The sequence below is a fragment of the Salminus brasiliensis genome, chromosome 1, assembly GCF_030463535.1.
Source record: "Salminus brasiliensis chromosome 1, fSalBra1.hap2, whole genome shotgun sequence".
Classification (NCBI taxonomy): domain Eukaryota; kingdom Metazoa; phylum Chordata; class Actinopteri; order Characiformes; family Bryconidae; genus Salminus; species Salminus brasiliensis.
In genome coordinates, this window is record NC_132878.1 from 84,448,809 (window position 1) to 84,469,272 (window position 20,464).

The window sequence follows — 20,464 nt, forward strand, 5'->3', positions numbered from 1 at the left end:
ATGCTATGCTACATGGCTCCCGTGAGCCATCACAGTGCCGTAACCCGTCAATAAAAGCAAAGCTTTACTTCTTTACTTCTCCATCAAAGCAAAACAGCATGCTTCATTCTGAGGAAAAATACAGGGTTGTGAATAGGTCATATAAGTCACACTATGTCTACATCAGTGGACAACATAACTACTAAATATAAGCATCCTATGGTACATTTGCAATTAAAATGCAATTAAAATGATTTTTGGACACAAGCACACATCTTGTAAAGTCCAAACAAGTCAAAACACACCCCATAGAATCGGCACCCATTACAAATATAATGTGTGTATATGCGATCTGTGTGAGAGAAAGCCTAAACAAAGGGTTTCTTCAAAATATCCAGTCATGCAACATCAAAGGTAGATCAATTGTACTTGTCTTCAAAAAGAGCACACATAAACAGCAGCAACACAGTTATTTTTATCATATTTTGTCAAGAGATGAAAAGAAATGGTAAAATAATGCTTCACAGTTCGATCTCTCCAAAGACTTTCTGTATGTTGGCAAACAGTCCAGTCTGCAATCCTACCAGGCCGTTTTCTGAGTGTGTTTGTAAAAGCAGGCAGAGCCGTGAACCGTTTCTGCACTGTTGTATTTGCCTCCAGTCTCTGCTGTATGTGTGGTCCACACGTTCCGCACCTGTAATCATTTTATTTCCTTTCAATAGCTACTCACTTACTGCAGAGCCCCTCATCACGTTTAACTCAAGTCCAGCAGCTACAAATGACCCATTCACTGAAATTAGGCGAACAACAAGCTTCGAGTCTTAGAAATAAAAAAGCTCTTTTATTTTTCGTCCAGAGGAACGCGCAATCATATGAGCACAGTAAAATCGAAATGAAAACACATACCTCAAATTCCACCACCCACCCCAACCCACCAGAACCTGCACGAAGGCAACCCACTTTCCCCTCACTTGCGGCTCGTGCATTGGAAATATAGGAGACTGTTTTTTTTTTTTTACGAAAGGCAATTTGGCTGAGGCCGTTTATGAGATTTGTTTGGCTGTGGTGTTTGTCTTGGTGTGTTTTCGCTCCTGTTTTCTCATTAATATCAAATGCTGTGAGACACAATAAAAGGCAGAAAACATTTATTTGCGAAGGCTTCTTTTGCACTCTACATCGCCAGGGAAAGAAAGAAAGAAGAAAAAAAAGCAATTATCCACACTGGGAGGTTTTATGTGTTGTCAATGTCAGTATTTCCAGGTCCCTTCAATAAAAACACACACATTGGCGCTGACAGAAAAGCAACATTTCACTTCGTAGAAATTGAGAAACCAGGCATGAAATGAAATTGAACAGGTAAACGCATGCAAATGGGCACACTTGGACCGACCTGCAGTGCTGGGGAGATTCTTGAAGAGTCAAAAGAACAACATTTTTGAAAGATTGGAGCTTAAAAAAGGAGCTAACGGCATTAGCATCTCTTTTGGATACATTCTATGACATCTGGCTATCACACTTATCACCTAAGGGCAAGAAAGTTGTATCAAAACACACTCTCGCCCTCTCTCTCTCTGTCACACACACACACACACACACACACACACACACACACACACACACACACTGGTTTGTTTTTATACAATGTCAGGACTTGGGTTCATACATAGGTTCCTAATGTTATTTTTACAAACACTACCACTCAAAAGTTAGAATCAATGTTTTCTTTTTTTTTGTTAACATTAAACAAATGTGGTCGCAGAAAAATGTGTATCATATGTCTAATATGTAAAATCATATTTTGAAATAATTATTTAATTAGTATTTAGAATTCATCATATTAAAAATATATATATGGAAAATTGAGATAAAAATAGGTTCTGACAGTGTGTTATCTAGCATTTAATAATTGAACATTTTGTCCATAGAATTCCTGAAATATTGAATAAATCACCTAAGATTTGCACCGTATGAGTTATTATAATCTAAATTATATTTTATACATTTGTTTTATTACTATTACTTGGGTTGATCAGAACAGTTAAATCTAACCCTAAACGTAATCTCAAAACCCAAAAAAGATCAAAATATTTTGTACAAAAATTCTGAAATATGTACGATACAAACTAACGATCATTTTTGCTCCTGACAGAAATGGCAGCTTCCTCGTATTCTTCTCTGCTTGTTCCACAAGGTCAGAACATTTCTGTCCTCAAAACGTACAAAAACAAACTCATGGACTCACTGTGTGGAGAAGGAGAAGTGCTGAAGCTGCTCTGTGGTGAGACTCGTCCCTATCTCTCTTTCTCTCTCGCAGCCACTTGGGCTGGTTATCTTGCTGATTGGCTCCCTCTGTTTACCGCCCTAATCGGAGAGACACACACGAGCACGTCAGTCGCAATCAGAGCGGGGAGCGTTTGCCCCCTGAATTATCGGGGGAAATGCAGTGACAGCGCGACAGTTCATCCTGCGATCATCCTACAGACACACACACACACACTGATCAACAGCAGAGCCAAATGACATTCAGATTACACACAACATGGAATCAAAGTTGAGGTGAAGAGCAGGGGAAGACAGAAAGAAGAGGAAGAAAGAAAGTTTGAGGGGTTAAGTGTGCACTAGGCCTCTGCTTTCTTAAAGCATTAGTTGTTGGAACTTTATTTTAATGTTCTAAAATTGGTATAGCTTTAGTTTACTGTTGTGAAACTGTTAAATATAAAGGTGCTTCAAAAGGCCCAGTGTAATAACAGCAAAGGTGCCACCTATGGTCCTTTGAGTGATGCTATAGCAGCATCACTTCTGGTTCAATAAAGATTGTATTTGAGATGTGCGAGAGTGAAGAACCTTACAAACAAGGTTCTTTATAAACCCAAAAGTGGTTCTTACTCAAAGACCCATTAGTGGTATCTTTTTTGTTATTAGTTCTCAATCTCTTTGTGTCCACCTGAGAACTTCCACCTAACCCCCTATTTTACTGCAAAACACTGAGCCTCATACCAACTTCTTTAGAAAGAATTAAATATAAATTTGTTCTTGAAAACGAGTTAAAATGTCAGAATCGTTCACAGCTCTGCTCTGATAATGAAAATCTGATTCCACTGTCCTCGTAAACTGAACACATTCCAAATAAGAAAACACTGCTGAATGCAACAATCTTTGTGAAAACGGCGTCAGTGGGTTGTAAGAAGAAATTTCTTCTTAAGAATGGTTGATGAATAGGTACCAATGTTGGGACACTACTCCAAAAGAACACGTACATCAGGTTCAAACCATGTTCTCCAGTGCTACTCCTGGAAAGTCATGATGCAACACACCTGACTGAAAACATTCTGAAAGATACTGCATTTTTTTTTCGAAGAAATCTCCAAATATTTGTGTTTTTATATACAACGGAAATTCCAAAATCAAAACAAGGGACAGAAAGTTCAGTTCAAAAGCTGTCAGTCTCAAAAAATGAGAAAATGCAACATCGAGATAAGCATCAGTTTGGCAAACCCAATACTACATAGTAACCTATGCTAAGTCAGGAGACACTAATCTTTCAGCCCTTTTACTTGAATGAATGATGAATTCCGGATAAAATCATTCTGAGTTTCAGTTACAAAAACCTGGTTATTATTGCTGGTTGTTTTCTGATAAACACAAATAAATAAATGATAACAAAGCTTGCAAAGTAATAAACAGTGTGAACACTGGTAAAGCGGGACAATGGGCAAAGCTAGACACTTAAGCCTGATCCTGAGTATAGTATGTTCATGTATCTGTGCTTTACTGAACACAATTTATTGTTTAATCAACCTTTGGGAAGTCGGTGGTTGTTTAAATGTTTAAAGCTGTGTGGATGTGATGTCATTTCCGGGGGCTTGGCCCAGCCAAAATCAGGAGCAGGAGAAACCACGGTAGGTAAAATGATACTTTAACACTTTAAGGTAAATGGTGTTAGGGGTATAGAAAGCTGCAGCTTGATTTACAGTTTTTACATTTAATACAAATAAGAGATAACTGTAAACCTAACCTGAAAGTCTAACACTTATCATTTGTCTTATAAATTATTTTATATTGGGGTAGATTTTCTTCTGCCCCACCTCAACAAATGAAAGGGTATTAGGGCTATTAGGCCAAATTAAAGGCTGAGTTTCTGACTTCTTTAGTATTGGAGTGAAAGTAATGCAAGCGTCCATCAGTCCATCAGCAGAATTGTTCATGTGGTTCTGGCACTTATTTATTATGATATACTTATTCCTACTGGCATCCTTATTTCTAATAAAACAGACGAAATGCAGGTTTTAAAAAAAGTACTGTTGTTTATACTCTGTTATACTCCGTAAAGCGGTCCATTTTTATATAGATAACTGTGTCTGTACACATAACTGTTTACATACTCTGTCCAAATCACATAAGCATGTCTGTTTTTTACGATGATGTGATTTAAGAGGACTATGTCATGACTTAGTGATAAGGCATAGGTTTAGCCTTGTAGCTTCAGTGCAGAACTAAAGAAACAAGCTTCAAGCTGACGTAGCCGATGAGCAGTAACTGTAGCTGCAGTAAGGTGGAGTTAGTGAAGCAGGCTTTTTAAACATCACTAAGAGCTACTCTGAGTGCTGATATTATTTGCTAAGCTGCCAACCTGCTAACAGCTCGCATTCCGTCGTCCTGTGGAGAGCGCTGTGCCTCTGGGTGGGCTTAGGCCCGTCGCTACAAGAGCACGATGCGGCACAGCTCTTCATGCTAATGAGACACACATACACACGTCTGAATGCTTACTTTATCTGTTTCCCAACCTGAGAAAAGAATCAGCGGCACGCGAACACACTGACACGCAGCACGGTGGAGTTTTGCAAAAATATTTAGCATCCTACAGTGAACAGCAAAGAACAGCACTGACTCGGGAAACGCTGGGCAAGCTGATGAGAGATGACAACAATAAAGAAGAAGAGGAGTGGAAGAGAAGAGTGGAAAGGAGGGACGTTTAAAAAAAAAAAAAAAAAAAAAAAAGGGAAAAAGGGAAAACAGGGTGATATAAACCTCCATGTTCTCCAGTGAGTCGGACAATAATTTGAATGCAATATCTTAAGAGGAGATTTTCGAATTTGATTTCTTTCCTGCCTCTGGGGAAAGCTGTGGCCTAGAGAAAATATATTTTAATTAGGCTGCAGCACAGGTCCAGAGGCTGGAACCTGATCCCTGGCCTCCAGGTCCGGGCAGGTTCGAGATCAACACACTTCATCATTAGACAACTGGCTGAAACTAGCTGACATTTGATGACGAGGGAAGCCTAAAACTGCAGCCCAAGGCTGAAAAAGAGAGAGAAGAGAGAAGAGGGGAAGAGAGAGAGACACAGAGAGAGAGATATGGGGGGGTAGAATCCACTTAATTTCTAGCATTTGCAAAAAAAAAAAATTCAGTCTATTTTCCCATAAAGCTAAGATTTCCCAGAGTAATACTTTACTTAATCTCTAAGGGACCTTAGAGTTGTTATGAGTATTTTATATTATAGGTACAATATGTTGCTATTGAAGTACTACTAATATTTATAGCAATGTATTGTAAAAAACTTCTCTTCATTATTGTCACTTTTTGACCTAACTGGAAGTTTAATAATAATGGACCAATAGAACTCCTCCAAAATGACTTGGGATAAAGTCTGTTTACATTGACGTTCATTGAAAGGGTTTTTACCTTCTCCTGTAAAGTTGCCATTTTAGAGACACATGTTTTATACACACACACACACACACACATATATATATATATATATATATATATATATATATATATATATATATATATATATATATATATATACACACACATACTAAATTCACTTCAACCAGACACCTTCTAATATTCTACCTCTTTGAATGTGAAGAACTCACCACATGCAACACTGACACTCAAAAGGCCATGCCATGATGAGCCTCATTAACACTGCAGCAGATACGAGTGGAGGTGGGGAAACGGCTGACACGATAAAGCCCCCCTCCGCTCCCACAACAACAACAGCAACAACAACAACATTAGCGTCAGCGCTAGGCCCTGCTATGGGAGGCATTTGTAACGGCAGGTCAGCCGGGAGAAGCCATTGTGCAATTACCACTTCAAAAGCGGGCCGGGCGGTGCCAGCACTTTGATTCATTTAGCTTAAGCTGCGCGGACGGCGGGGGGAAAGGGTGTGTTCAGAGAGGCCGTCGTTGCTGAGCTCACCAAATCGGCGCTGTTTTGGCTTGTTGAGCACATCACAGGCGGCTTTGAAGGCAGCGCAAGTACCTGTTAGTGTGAAATGTATTTTGACAAATCTCTGATAATAGGGAGGAGAGAGTCGGCGAGCGAGGAGGAGGTGGAGGTGGAGGAGGAGGAGGAGGAGGAGGAGGAGGAGGAGGGCTTGGCCAAAAAAAAAAAAAAGAAGAAAATGCACCGCACCTTGACGTGTGATCCAGGTTTGGCTTGCTCTGACGACTGCTCCGGGATGGGGAAGGCTCCAACAGGAGGACACTTACCTGTAAAAAAAAAAAAAAAAAAAAAGAAAGAAAGAAAGAAAAAAGTTATTTGTTGCTTTTGAACAATTAAAAATGTCCTGAAACTCTACGAAAACTGTTTTTTAATATCGCATGGCCTGACACAGCGTTATGCAAGCGTAAATGTACAGTAAATAAAATTACATAACACCTTAATACCTTGTTGTGTTATAAAAAAAAAACACTGTAAAATATACAGAACTACTGTTCCCCCTATAGCTGTGCTGTAAACTGATGTAACTCCAGCAAGACGCAGGTAAACGTGTTGCACTCTACTGTCTAGAGAGTTCACACAGACAACAAAGCCATGAAGGCGAGACTATGAGTGATGAAACTTTCTCTCCTTCCTTCCTCACACGCATACACCCCCCCCCCCAACCACCACCACCTCCCTCATCTCTGCACCCAACCTTTCCTTTTTCCCCCCATCGTTCCAATGCACACAATTAGACATGATGAAAAATCGAAAAAGAAATTAAATTTAGTTGTAATACATTTCGCCATTCTTCTTTCCTTTGGAAAATTACTTTTGAAGTGTTTTCTCTCTCTCGCTCTCTCTCTCTTTCTCTCTCTCTCTCTCTCTCTCTCTCTCTCTCTCTCTCTCTCGCGCTCTCTCGCTCTCTCGCTCTCTCTCCTTCCTTCTTTTCCTTTTTTTGCATCTGTAATTTAAATGGTAAGCTGCCAGATGTGTGTCTCATGCTTGAAGTGCAGGAGCTTTGCATTATTTAGCATATTAACATTCACAGAATTTAAAAAAGGGTTCCTGCGTTGCCTGGAGGTTCCAATTAAGTAAACCTTAGCTTGATACATGTAAAAATTTCACCATGAGAAACTTTTTTTTCATTGCCCCCCCCTCCTCCTCCCCCTTTCCTTCTTCCCCTCCGCCAGTCCCATCTATATAATAAATATGGAAACTTCCCAGATGATATAATTTTTCTCTTGCTGCAGGATTAAATATATCAGTAATAATAACTTTTAAATATAGGCAACATATCAGGAAGGCTTCTGAAGGCTAAAAGGGGCTTTAATAGCAGTGGTTCTCAGCCTTGCAGGGGAGCTGACATCTCTTCTTTCCCCTTTTTAGAAACTGACATCAGATTTCATTCCAGCCCAGATGTAGTTTTTAATTACCGCTTTTTGCTGGTAAACACTCGGGCCGCCTACAGTTACGAGGTAATAGCGTTAAATCTGCCCTGTCTTAGAGGCAGGAATATGTGTTTTCTTTTCATTATAGGGATTGCATAATCACTTTCTTCTTTTTTTCCCTTTTTCTTTTCTGTGATTTAACTGTCACATGTGCGCTATCTTCCTTCAATCTGGTGACATGCTCGGAGGTACTGCGTGCGGCGGGTGGAAACCATTCATATCCTCTGCTCTTGAAGGGCAAACAGTCAAAAAAGGAAAGGAAAAGGGAAAAAAAAAGGAATACAAATTCAGCCTTTGCCGAGGTTGCAGCAGTGCATTCTCTGGTTCTCTGCTGGAGAAGAGACAGGACACAGTTAATGACCCATGCCGAGTCATTTAAAAAAGGGAAAAAAAAAAAAGTTTATTTAAAAACCTCTGTGTTATATGAGGCCGGCCCAGTATTTCTCTTCTCATGCAGCAAAGCACACTAGTGCGTGAGGCACTAAACATTTTTCTAATAATTTCTTTACATGGTTGCTTCCGCCAGTTCATTGAACTGCACCCGTACAGTTAATAGACTATTTCTCTTTCAATTTTTAGACCTCCTGTAGACTGTATTGTCAAATGTGTTGTTCATTAAAAAACTTCGGAGGAAGACAATGTATTAATTAGCTCTGACAACATAGTTACATCCCCAAGGTATAAGGCTGAGTAATGGATAGGAGAGAAGACATGGAGAGAGCCTGCCAGAATTACAAATGCACGCTACACGCAATCACCCCCACCTTCAGATACAGAAGACGTCATTTTGAAGAATAGAACAGTAGGCGGCTTTTGGTCATACGATAAACGGTTAAGAGGATATGAGATACACTTACAAAGGCCAGACGAATTTTGACATTACATGTTTACTGACCATTAATTTGAGCAAAAGTAAAAGAATAATAATAATAATAATAATAATAATTGTTATTATTATTCAACAGATCCTTACATTTATGATTTTTTTATCTTGGCCTTAACTGAACACACCTGATTCAGTACATCAGGCTTTAAGGAACACCTGTAAGTAAGTACTGGTAGTAATTATTGATATATAGTTACCCAGCAGGCACTGGGTGTCAATTTACCATGAAAAATGATGACGGAACCTTCGGAAAATGCTGAATTTATACAATTAATTGAAAATGAAAATCAAGTTGACATCACATGGCATAATGTTAGTATGACACCAACCTCTTAACAGATGTTGAATTTTGATTATCATACGTTTTACCGTCAGTAAATATGGGTATTACATTTGAACGAAAGGTATGAAAGATTTGTTGTCCTTACTCTGAATTTTTATCATCCGACATCACAACCTACATTCAATCAGATATCAACAAATATGAATTTTAGATGGCAATGGGAATTGACATAAACCTCCGATGTTGGACAGATGCTAAATTCTGGTTGGAAACCAAAGTCGAATATACTTCAAAAACCAATGCTGGGTTGACATCAAGATCCAGTTTTAGACAGATATTGAATTTTGGCTGGTAATCAAAGTCAGATATCCATCAAAAACCAATACTGGGTTGACACCAAGATCTAACATTTGACAGACCTTGAATTTTGATTATCAAACATTGTGAGTAAATATGGGTATTAAATTGGTACGAAAGATGTGAAAGACTTTTTGTCCTGACTTTGAATTTTGGTCACCCAGCATCACAACCTACATTCAATCAGATATCAACGTATATGAACGTTGGCACAGATGAAGAAATTTAACGAACAATTATTAAAAGATAAATAAGTTAAGAATTAGGAAGATGGTTAAGTTCAGTCAGATCCTTTTGTTTCAAAGTTCCATTAGTGCATGCATTTCCAACAAGATTAGTGCTACTTCCAAACATGTGGCCCGTCGACTTTCAAATCAACATTAATATATAAACAATAATTGACTCCTCCTAATCCTTCATTCATAAAAAAGCAATGCAAAAATGCACCAATGACTGGCAAAACCTACAAACACAAAACAAAAAAAGACATTAGCCTTAGGTTTGTCCAGGGTGCAAACAGTAAGCTAATCTGCAGCTTTTTGCCTGTTCAAGTCCACCGCAACCCCCCTGCAGCGGACCGAAGGCTGACCTGCACCTCTGTTCTCCATCCAGAGACTATAACCCCTGTAAGCAGTGCCTTCTCCCAGCCTTCGCCTTCACAGCGCAGTCGGCCCAGCACTGCAGTTTCGGCTTTAATTGCGCTCAGTCCTGCCCGATGCTCGCATGGTGTCGGGGCCAGAATTAGCACCGCGTTGACAGCTATAGGCTACGTCCATGAACTTGGAGCAGTGTAGCCCCAACCCGTGGTCTCTCAGGGCCAACAATGGCTCCTTGTTATCCATGGCTTTCCCACCGCCGACTGTGTGCGTGTGTTTTTGTGTGTGTGGTGAGCAAGGCCTCAGGCTGGGCGGCATCTAACTGGTAGTGAGAGGTGACTTGCCAAGACCTCGCTGCTCACCTAGTCTCCTAATTGCCCTGCCGCTAGTTTCAGAGTTTGCCGCGGACTGAATGTCAGCAAATTGCTGATTTCCTGCATTCAGTCAAATAAGGACCTGCCTGTGCACTTATTCAATTCAACATTTGATATTCTCTGAATATATTATTGCATTTGATGAGATCAAAGCTTGCAAACCCACACTGTTAAAACAGAGGTGTTAAAACAAGGCAGCACAGTTCATATGATTAAATTTTAACACGATGATGTCTTTTAATTACACAATGTGTGTCCACTAGGTGTAAAGCACTGTAACAAACTCAAAACCAAGCTCAATAAATGAGCATATTTGAAAATATTTAGAAGTAATGGTATCATTCATTATGACATGTAATGTAATTTTGTCTACACATAACTTAATCACTTCATTTACATGTGGCAGATTTGTTGCTTGGGTTAGTATACGGTCATGTGATTCTTTATATTTATTAATTGTGTCAATCACACACACAAACGCCTATCTTGAGAACATACTAGCTAGCTTTACGTTTTAAATCATGGTAGTGTTATCCATCTAGACTATAGTTTTCAACCTCTTGAGCTTTTGACTCTTGAACAAAAACAAAATGACTGCTTTTTCACCAGCTAACTAGTGCTAGCTCTCCATGTCATTCCGAGTCATTCTGAATAAAACTGAATTGCTTGCTACAGACAACTGCAGTGCCTATAAACAGTATTCCCATCCTCCCCTTGAACATTTTCCCCTATGCTTTTAAAAACTTAACCATGGTCAATGTAATACAGGTCCAGGCAATTGGTGCTTGTAGTCCCTCAATTAGTGAAAAGGATATCACTTAAGTGAAGTGAATGTGTCTCAATTGACTATGGTATAAAGACACCTGCCTGGAAGGTCCAGTCCCCGCTTAAGCAGTGTTCCTGGCCACCATGAACACAAAAGAACACTCCACACAACTCAGAACACTCCACACAACTCAAAAGGTTATTGAAGAGTCGGGGGGGGGATTTACTCATCAGAGCTGGTAGTCCTTACAGTGGTCGTGCAAGAGGGGAACTGATGAGGTAGGCCACCGAGATTCCTGTCACCTTATTACCCCAGAATAGGAGTCAATTTGTGAGGAACTATTTACCTTTCTCACTGAAATGCACAAGCAGATATCAGTTATCATACCTGCAGTTACTGGTATTGTCCCACAACAAGCTTTTTGAGAGTTCTGTGGAGCAAATATGCTCACCTTAATTGCAAGGCACTCATCAAACAGTGGACAGAACCTGCAGTCTGGAAGATGACTGATTAATGATGTGTTGGACACTTGAGTCATACTTCCTCTTTCATTTTCACGTGTATTTAACATAACAGTGACATATCATGAAAACACAAAAATGTTTAAAATTGCCTGTAATTAAAAACTGCTGAAAGTCTGCCTTTTCACTGTCTGTGTCCCAACACTTGCACCTGATTGTTATATTGTTCTGACCACAGAAGCATTGCTATTTTATAAAATCCAGCATTATATACAGACATTTCTCAGTACTTTCTCAGTCATTTTCTGATAATCCCTCTAATTAAAAAAAAAAATCACAGGGTTTACTTTGAGCATGATTCACAATTTAGCAAATTAGCTCACAAACTTCACTTCATACAGGCTACAATACAGCTGTTGAGGACTTGTTTCCAAAAGTTTGTGTTTGATGTCAAAGTCACAGAGCAAAGGGGGAAGTAGAATCTGCATTAATCCAATGATATCATGTTAAGAAATTTGCATCCTGAGAAGCTTGTCACTTCCGAGCAGTTTGTTTTCTTTTTGCTGGAGCTAAGCAGCCTTTGGGTACGTTTGCCCTCCTCGGTCTGGCTTTCTGCACCCGGCTTTGTTTTCTCATCTACGTAAACATACTCAGCCTTATCAAAAGGTTAAAGCATCCATATGAGGTCTGCGGCAGTAATAAATTAATTGGAGGTAAGGATCCCGCGCTATCAAAAAAGGGCGATCATAGGCTGTGATGACCAGGCCGACCCTACCCCAAGGGTCAGAGTTTGTAAAGCCATGAGATATTCCATGAGAAATCCTAGAAATCGTCATTGTGCTTAAGGGGCTATTAGTCCGCCCCTCATGCACTCATTTTGGAATGGCTGGGAAAAAAAAAGGGCAAACTTGGGCTCCAAAAGCTCCAACCCACTTCATGCAGTCAGTGATATACTGAGGGCAATCACAGCAAGAAGACCTAATTAAATTAGTCATTTGGATTCAAACAAACCTAGTGTAACCACATCATTCAGCTAATGTCAGAGGCCAGTTAAACCACAACGCCGGCAGCCAGCTCATATGTTACAGCCCAACACAGTACTCAAGATTTTCAGTTTCTTTAAATGAAGGAAAATAAGATCAGCCGTTCACCCTCTTCAGTGACATGCCTGCATGAATTTGAACAAAAATTTGCCTGGTAGGGAATATCCTGAAAATCTCTTAAAAAATATAGGCTCTACAAAAGAGTCTTAGGTGATACTACAGAAGGACCTCTTCTGGTTCCATAAAGAACCATGTTTGTAATAGAGATGCGTAAGAGAAGCTGTTAAAATTGGTCAACTTTACATCAAGAGAAGCTTCCTCTAGCTTTCAGTTGGTTCTTGATTCTCATACAGTATATCTCTGTTCCAAACAGGCCTCTTTATTAATCCAGCAGTGGTCTTTCTATGGCATTGCCCAAAGTACCTTCTGTAGGGCCTCTATTTTCAAGGCTGTAGAGCCTGGGCAAACCATAAACGCTAAGAACTAGGTTGAAGCGTCTTGTCTAGAACTTTATTGTGTACTGTTAAAAGTTGTTTAAAAAAATAGGACGTTAATTATATCGAAGCCTAAGGATCTGCAGACTGCCTGTCAAAACGCAGCGTGTGTGAAAATTTTCCAGTAGATGACAGTGAAGGTCCCTTTACCCTTGCCCCAGTTCAAAATCTAAAAAGCCTGTGTGATTCGGTCGTGTGATTAACTAAAGAACAAAGCACACATTTGCTTATACTGTAAAAAAATGAGACGAGAGCACTGCTCAACAAACGGTTAAAGTAACTGCTGCTAACAGGATGCAACTGTCCTCTGAATTATTATCATTCAGCATATTTGATCAGTTATCTTGATTGGTGACAATGCTTAGATCAACGCTTAGCCGCCCCAGTGCGAACAGGGACCGAATAAATAAATAGCTCGTCAAAACATCCTATCGAAGGTGCACGCTCTGAACTTTCATTTAATTCTATTTGCAATTTTACATAGCTTTCCAAAAAAAAAAAAGAAAGAATCTTAAGATGTCTTTATTATTTTTTTCCGATTTTAAGAGACTTTAAGAGAGTTTATTTTTATGTAGCCGTACGTAACATTGTCTTTTATCCTGCATTTCACAGCTTTTCAAAATTTTACTTTTCCATCATTCAGTGAAATCTGTGCAAGGCAAAGGAAAAAAAAGTTGAGCATTTTTATTTATATAAATAAGTAGAAGTGATAAGAGTGATAAGAGATAAATCCTTCTTGGTCACTGCCATGTACCAACCTTGTATCTCCACAATAGCAACTTTGTAAGAGAAGGAAATCTAAGGAATTAAGAAGAAAATTAGAAGCAAATAACTTTCAATGAAAGTCAGTGTAAAAGGATTTTGTACCAAGTAATTTTGGAGCATTCCTATTGGTCAATTCATGCATGCATGGGATGTTAGTAGAATGAAAATGAAAACTTTCTGATTCAAACAGTGCTGAAATGTGAAAAACAGAGATTTAAGATTTTAGCGCTACAGTGATGTTATGTAGAGAACAAACAGTATTTTAAGAACAATCTCCACTTTAAATCTTTTTCATTTAACAATCATTTTAGTAATTCCTGTCTAAGACGAGTAAAAAAATAATCTTAATTTGTTTTCTTAAGCAAATCTAAGAACCTTTTTTTTTCATCGAACACTTTTTAAATTACCCCCCCACACACACCCCCGGGTCGGGTCATGAGTCCGGCTGTAAGAAGTGATGTGATGTCATGTGATAACAGTTAGATTTCTAGATAAACGTTAGCTAAACATAATAATGAAAAGCTAGCCAAGTGGCATTACAATTCCCTTCCGGAATGATGACGGGAAGAGAGGAAACGCGTGAATTCTGTAAAAGTGTGAGGACCAAGCTTGAAGGATATCCTCCTGCCCACATTTCCACGCTGAATGTGATTTTCATCGGATAGTAGTTTGAAGCTGTCGGTCCACTACGCAGCGCGGCCTTGAAGGGACCCCTCCATCTGAACATCGTAAGTACAGCAATGCAACCCTGACTGATCCATATGCAAATAGCGCGCTAACGTCAGCTCCGTTTACCCCAGAAACACCCTGACGCCCCGAGAGGGACACCCTTTGATCCGCCATTCCAGTTTCACCCACAGTTCACCTATCCCACTAGATCCTCACCTGCCCACCTCCTCCCCCCTCTCCCCATTTCCTCCTAGAGCACCTGGTCTCTTTATTTTCCTCCTTTTCTTCTTCCTCTGCTCTGTTCTTTTCTTTCCTTTCTTCCTCTCCCTGGCTTCTGCGGCGGGACGCGGAATATAAATCTCCCAGAGTGTCTTGGTGTGAGGAGGACACTTCCCCCACTGGGCTGTTAGGAGCACGGTGGGAGGTCATAGTTCGCGGCAGAAAGGAAGTGACAAGCTGTGAAATGTAAAAGACCAATTTCTTCCACATGTTTCGGCGCTCGGAAGATCAGCGCCGAGCTGTCAGCCGGCATCATGCTTAAAATGGGACAGGTTGCTACCCAGCAGACCTGTCACAACTCATTTGTAATTAAAAAGCCTGTGCGATGTTTAAAGCGAAGCACCCCAGAAACTTTTTTTTTTACACTCCACTCTGTTAAATAAAGATGAGTGCTGCACAAAAAAAGAGCGCTATATTATTATCAGGGTGATGTGCTTTTCTGCTAGATCAATACTAAAAGAGCCTGCATGTGATTCGCCCAAAGCCATGACTTCAGAGAAAGAGGAAAGATTTTAGGGTGCAGGTTTGGGGGATGAAGCTAAAGAAAGCACAGATAATGCGGGGGCTGCTGTAATTTGCCGTTATTCGCACATGTCTTGACCAAGGCCCAACGAATGACCAATAATATTGACTGAAACTGAGGTCCTGGTCTTCCTGAGAGGGTGAAGGCTAGCATGTGCTTCCATGTGCTCCAACACACATGAAGCTAAGTCAATGCATCTTTTCGAATGTCACCGGATAGCCAAACCTCCCATTTTTACACCAGCTAATAGGTGATGACCCAGGCTAGCATTATGCTAGTAACACCAGAGACAGAGGACCATCCTACCCAGAGAGAGACAATTTCTTTCCTTACTTCATAAATACAGCTGTGGACAGAAGTTTACAGACACTCATCATGAACATGAATGTCTTAGCAACACTGGGCTTTCAGTGATTTCTTTAAACTGTTTCTTTTTTTCTGGGATACAATGAGTGTAGAACAGACACTATATGGACAAAAGTATCGGGACACCTGCTCATTCACTGTTTCTTCCACAATCAAAAGTATTAAAAAAAGGTCAAACAAATCATGCTGTTGTTGGAGCAACTGTCTCTACTGTCCAGGGACGAATTTCTACTAGATTCAGGAGCAAGAGAACAAGAGAATTACTGAACCCCACCTCATCCTGAACTCCCCATCTCATCCCAAAAGTACTGAATGGAGCCCCATCATTCTAGAGAACACAGCTCCACTGCTCCACAGCTCAATGCTGGAGGCCTTTATGCCCCTCTAGCCCACGCCTGGCATTAGGCATGGTGCCAATAGGTTCATGTGTATCTGCTCCAGAGAGTCCTATATTACTGGCATTACTTCTCTAAAGAGACTAGGCAAGCGGTGTGTGTGTGTGCTCTGTGTCAGAAGGTATGTCCACATAGTGCTCAGGTCTTCTGTTTCTTGGGGTTTTCTGAAATCAATCAAAAACATTTTTTTAATTTAACAAAAATCATATCAGACTAAGACTAAATCTGTATAAATAGCGGGACTAACTGAGAACACACATTTTGTAAAATTTCTAAGTGAACACAAGTGAATACATAAAGGAATCTTCAATAAAATATAATATGTATTACAGCACAAACGTTCAGTGTGTCCCTATGTTAAAAAAAAAACAAACAATGTATTTAACGTGTCATTTTTTTGTAAATTAAAATAAAAATAAAACAGTAAGCACGCTCCAGAATGTGCAGAAGTGTGTCTCTGTAGAAGATATGTTGATAAAAAAATACAAACTAAATAGTATGCATTAGCTAAGTTGAGTTGAGTTGAGCTGAGCTGAGTTGAACAGAACGAAACGAAACTGAATTGAACTCAACTGAATGAAATTTAACTGAATTGCATTGAATCCTGGAATTACAACAGCTGTCCATATACTAATGATTCCTAACATAATCAATTTGATGCCCCAAAACATGCCACATGATAAAAGATTAAGTCCAAAATGATAAAAGATTAATATCACGATAGCACAGGAAAAGTCTAGAGAACACAGCAGGATTGCAAAACTCAGCACACCATTATAGAGTGACTACAACTTGCTAAAGTAATAAACAACTTAAAAAACACAGACTAGCTGTTTCTCCTCATCTTTTCCAAGTCAGCAGCTGCTGATGTGTTAGCTAATACTTGCGTGCGGCAAGACCTCCGAGTCCCTCCATCCCATGTCCAAATCATTCCCTTAGACCCTTTCAGAACACACGCAACATGCTTCTGCTCTTTAAACTTGGCATGAGGCAGCGCACACTCATCTGCTGTTCCCCAAACAAACAGCCAAACACTAACCAACTAAACAAAACATAAATTAATGGCGCTGGATGAGGCTGAATGAGGTCCTATTAGAAGGGAGGATAGAAGAACGTTTAGATGATGATGGACTACTGCGGTAAAAGTTTATTCATTTGACCTAATTTGTAACTGTAAAACAAATAAGTGTTACCTTTTTTAGCTTGGATTTACTCTCAGTTTCTGTATTTTATAAATGTTTATGTATCACCATCTGCATTTTAATCAGCAAATTTGTCCACGGAGAATCATGGATATCAGCATGAACCCACAATTCCAGAATCAGTCCACTACAAGTGAATCATCTTATTTTTGCTATATTGCTCACGCCCAGCCATGACGGACAAGATAATTATACCTAACTGAATCAGAATTAAGTGGAATTGAATTCTAAACTGTACAGATTACAGAGGGGCACACCAGGGCTACAACTGGAAACACTTGAGTGTCTTTCAGTGAGATTCTGTGAAAAATGAGACTAAACAGTGTCTGCTGGGGGTATAAAATGCTTCTTACCAGCGTTTTCTCAGGGGACTTGGAGGAGGCTAAACAGAGGAGCATAATTTATTTTCTGTGCATGAATGATCCAGCCTGGCACCTGCCACTCTGCTACAGTGTGTGTGTTTGTTTTTTGCAGGAGGTGCATGACATTCGCTGGCATTTCTCCCCATGCAGGGGGGCAGGGGCTCTACCTGGCAGGGAGGAACAGGCAGAGGCGGCCACATCAGGAGGGGTCCCTTCACTGGAACTCGGCTGGAGACCAGGGGGAATCTGCAGGGTGACAGTGCACTCCGGAACCAGTGGGACACCTCGCGGGAGTGTCCTAACCTACACAGAGCAAAAGAGAAAGACATTGAAGAACTATGCTAATACTGTATATATACACACAGCAGTAAAGTCGGTGACTACTTTAAAAGCCTGAAAACAGATTAGCTACCAATAACACAATATGACAGGCCTTTAAGTATCCTAGAATACTAAATCTGGGAAAGATAAACATAAGGAATGAATTCATTTAGATTTAATTAATAAGTAAAGGCAATCCCACACTTCGGTTTTTCACTCTCATGACTACAGTACTGTCAGTTTCAGTGGTCCTAAAATATAACCCTATTGGACTCCACACGTTATGCTAAACCAAATGGTTACCAAATACTTGACAGTAGTTTCCTGCATTTGGCATAATAACTCAATATTATACCTGGAGGTTAAAGGATTATAAATATTTATACAACAGTTACTTCCAACCTCACAATCTGATTGGTTGAGAGGCATTCAAACTGTACTGATATTTGTGATAACAGCACTGCTTTTTCACACCAAATCTGTATCATTCCAAAAGGCTGGGCTAACCACAGTTGTTGTAAACCTAAGACAAGGTCTCAAGGTTGAGCTTTACAGTATCAGCAGTTATATTGGACTGCGTTCAAGGCTTAAGAAGGTACCTTAACTACCTCCACTTAGTTGGCTGAGGTGTTTTTGAATTGTTACCATTAACTCATTTGTTGTACAACAAATTTTTGGTGAAAGAAATGAACAGTATTAAGTCATTTTCCATATGAAATCTGGAGCTTAGTGATAACACACAACTCTCAAGGTTCTTCACAGCTGTGATGTTCACTTCCTTTCATGTTCTCTTGCTGAAACATAAAAACACTGATTCCTAAACAGGTATTCCTAAAATACACAGCATTAATACAAAGTATACTGCCATTTACTGAAAGTGAGACTTAATCTAAAAATGGATTTAACTAATAATAACATACAGGCCTTTAAATATTCTTTAAGTAGTCAATATTGTAAAGCCATGTGGAACTAATGAAGATTTCAACTTTTTTTTAAATGTAACCACAGTTTTTGGATTCCTAAACAGGGATTAAGCCTATTTCTAGAATAGACCGCATTAATACATTGTCTGAAAAAAAAATTACAACCGAGTATAGTGACAAACACATAAAAGAGAGAACAAAGCGCTCTCTGGTGCACATATGTAAACGTGGTGAAGGAAAAGAGGGATGCTGCTGCTACAGCTGTCAAGCGGAACAGTGAAACTGAGGAAAGGTTCCGCAAAGCTCTGGCAACAATACCCTATACCAATAATTCCTCCTCCATGCGACCTGATGTCCTTACACACTGTTTACCAGGAACCTGGTGTTACATTTATGTAATGACATTGACGTTATCCTCTTTGAAGGACAGGCAGCCTTTCATTATTTTTCATTTTTCGAAACAAAACCGCCAGCATCACACACAGCATTCCAAAACCATGACTGACAGTTTCTTGACCCTCCTTCCCAACAACCTATTAACTCTCACAAGGACATGAACGAGGATTGGTCGGCGTCAAACGTGGAGCGCTGCCAGTCTCCATGAATCCGACATAGTGAACATTGTGAAAGATAAAAACATGGATTCGTCTGTCCCTGGCATTTGTATCCATGATTTTTACAAGCAATCATAACATACCTACAAATACAGTATAACTATATGACATTTATGGCATGTATGACGATATGTCATAAAGCTTTACCTCTGCAGGTATTAAAAAGAACAGTAATACATTAAAGGGAGCTACATTTATTTTAGTTATATTATGACGTTATATTACACACGTTTTTGCTGTAGCACTATGTGGTTTTGCTGATAAAGCCCTTTTGAAGGTTATAAAAAAGAACTGAGGACCACTAAGCACACGGAAGATTGTTATCACACAGAGAGCTTGCACAACATAATCTACAGCCTTCTTCCAGCATGTTTCCAGTTTCATCAGGTTCCAGTCCCAGGATGTTCTACTGCCTAATTTGTTACAGTGACTTCACTTCCATTATCCTTTAATAGTGTATTAGTGATATTAATCCATCATTCATTAGCGGTGTATAAAGGCAGGATAAGCAGATCCAAGCGTGCTCTGAGAGAAGCCATTGTTCTGTCTCTTAATTCAATTAAGCTGTTGAGTAACAGGATCAATGCATTTCCTCAAATGCATCCGGATATGTTTAGTAAAGATGCGGTTTGTTTACAATCTGGCTCCAATTTTCAATTTCCTTGCAAAAGCCATTTACATACATACACACACACATGCGGACAAACGCACACACACATACGCGCACACACACCCCAGGCCAGAATCTCTTATTCTCCATGCAGCTCACAAGAGGGGACTATGGTGGCCTAAAAGTTTAGTTTTTTAAATTACGCTAAGCTTTTTCACAGTGACTCATATGGTAGTTTGTGGCAACACACCCCGTTCCTGGCGTACCATACACTCCTGCATACGCTATGTGTCCAAATGTTTGTGGACACCACTTCTAATGAATGCATTCAGCTACTTTAGGTTACAGCCATTGCTGACACAGATGTGCAAATGCACACACACACAGACACACCGTTTGTCAAGTAGAGTAGAAACTGCCAATAGAATAGCAGTGCCTAGAGCAGATAAACATGACCCTATTGGCACCATGCCTAATACCAGGTGTGGGTTAGAGGGATATAAAGCGCCCAAGTATTGAGCTGTGGAGCAAA

General features: G+C 39.8%; 1 protein-coding gene across 1 annotated transcript in view; it reads right to left on the reverse strand.

The window, feature by feature from the left end:
- Window positions 1–20,464, reverse strand: part of ofcc1 (orofacial cleft 1 candidate 1) — a 112,553-nt gene that overhangs the window by 62,206 nt on the left and 29,883 nt on the right. The window contains exons 10-12 of the mRNA XM_072679109.1: window positions 17,632–17,767; window positions 6,403–6,479; window positions 2,222–2,340 (exon numbers count right to left, since the gene is read on the reverse strand). Of these exons, the coding sequence (XP_072535210.1) occupies window positions 2,222–2,340; window positions 6,403–6,479; window positions 17,632–17,767 (332 nt within the window). The remainder of the gene's footprint in view (window positions 1–2,221; window positions 2,341–6,402; window positions 6,480–17,631; window positions 17,768–20,464) is intronic.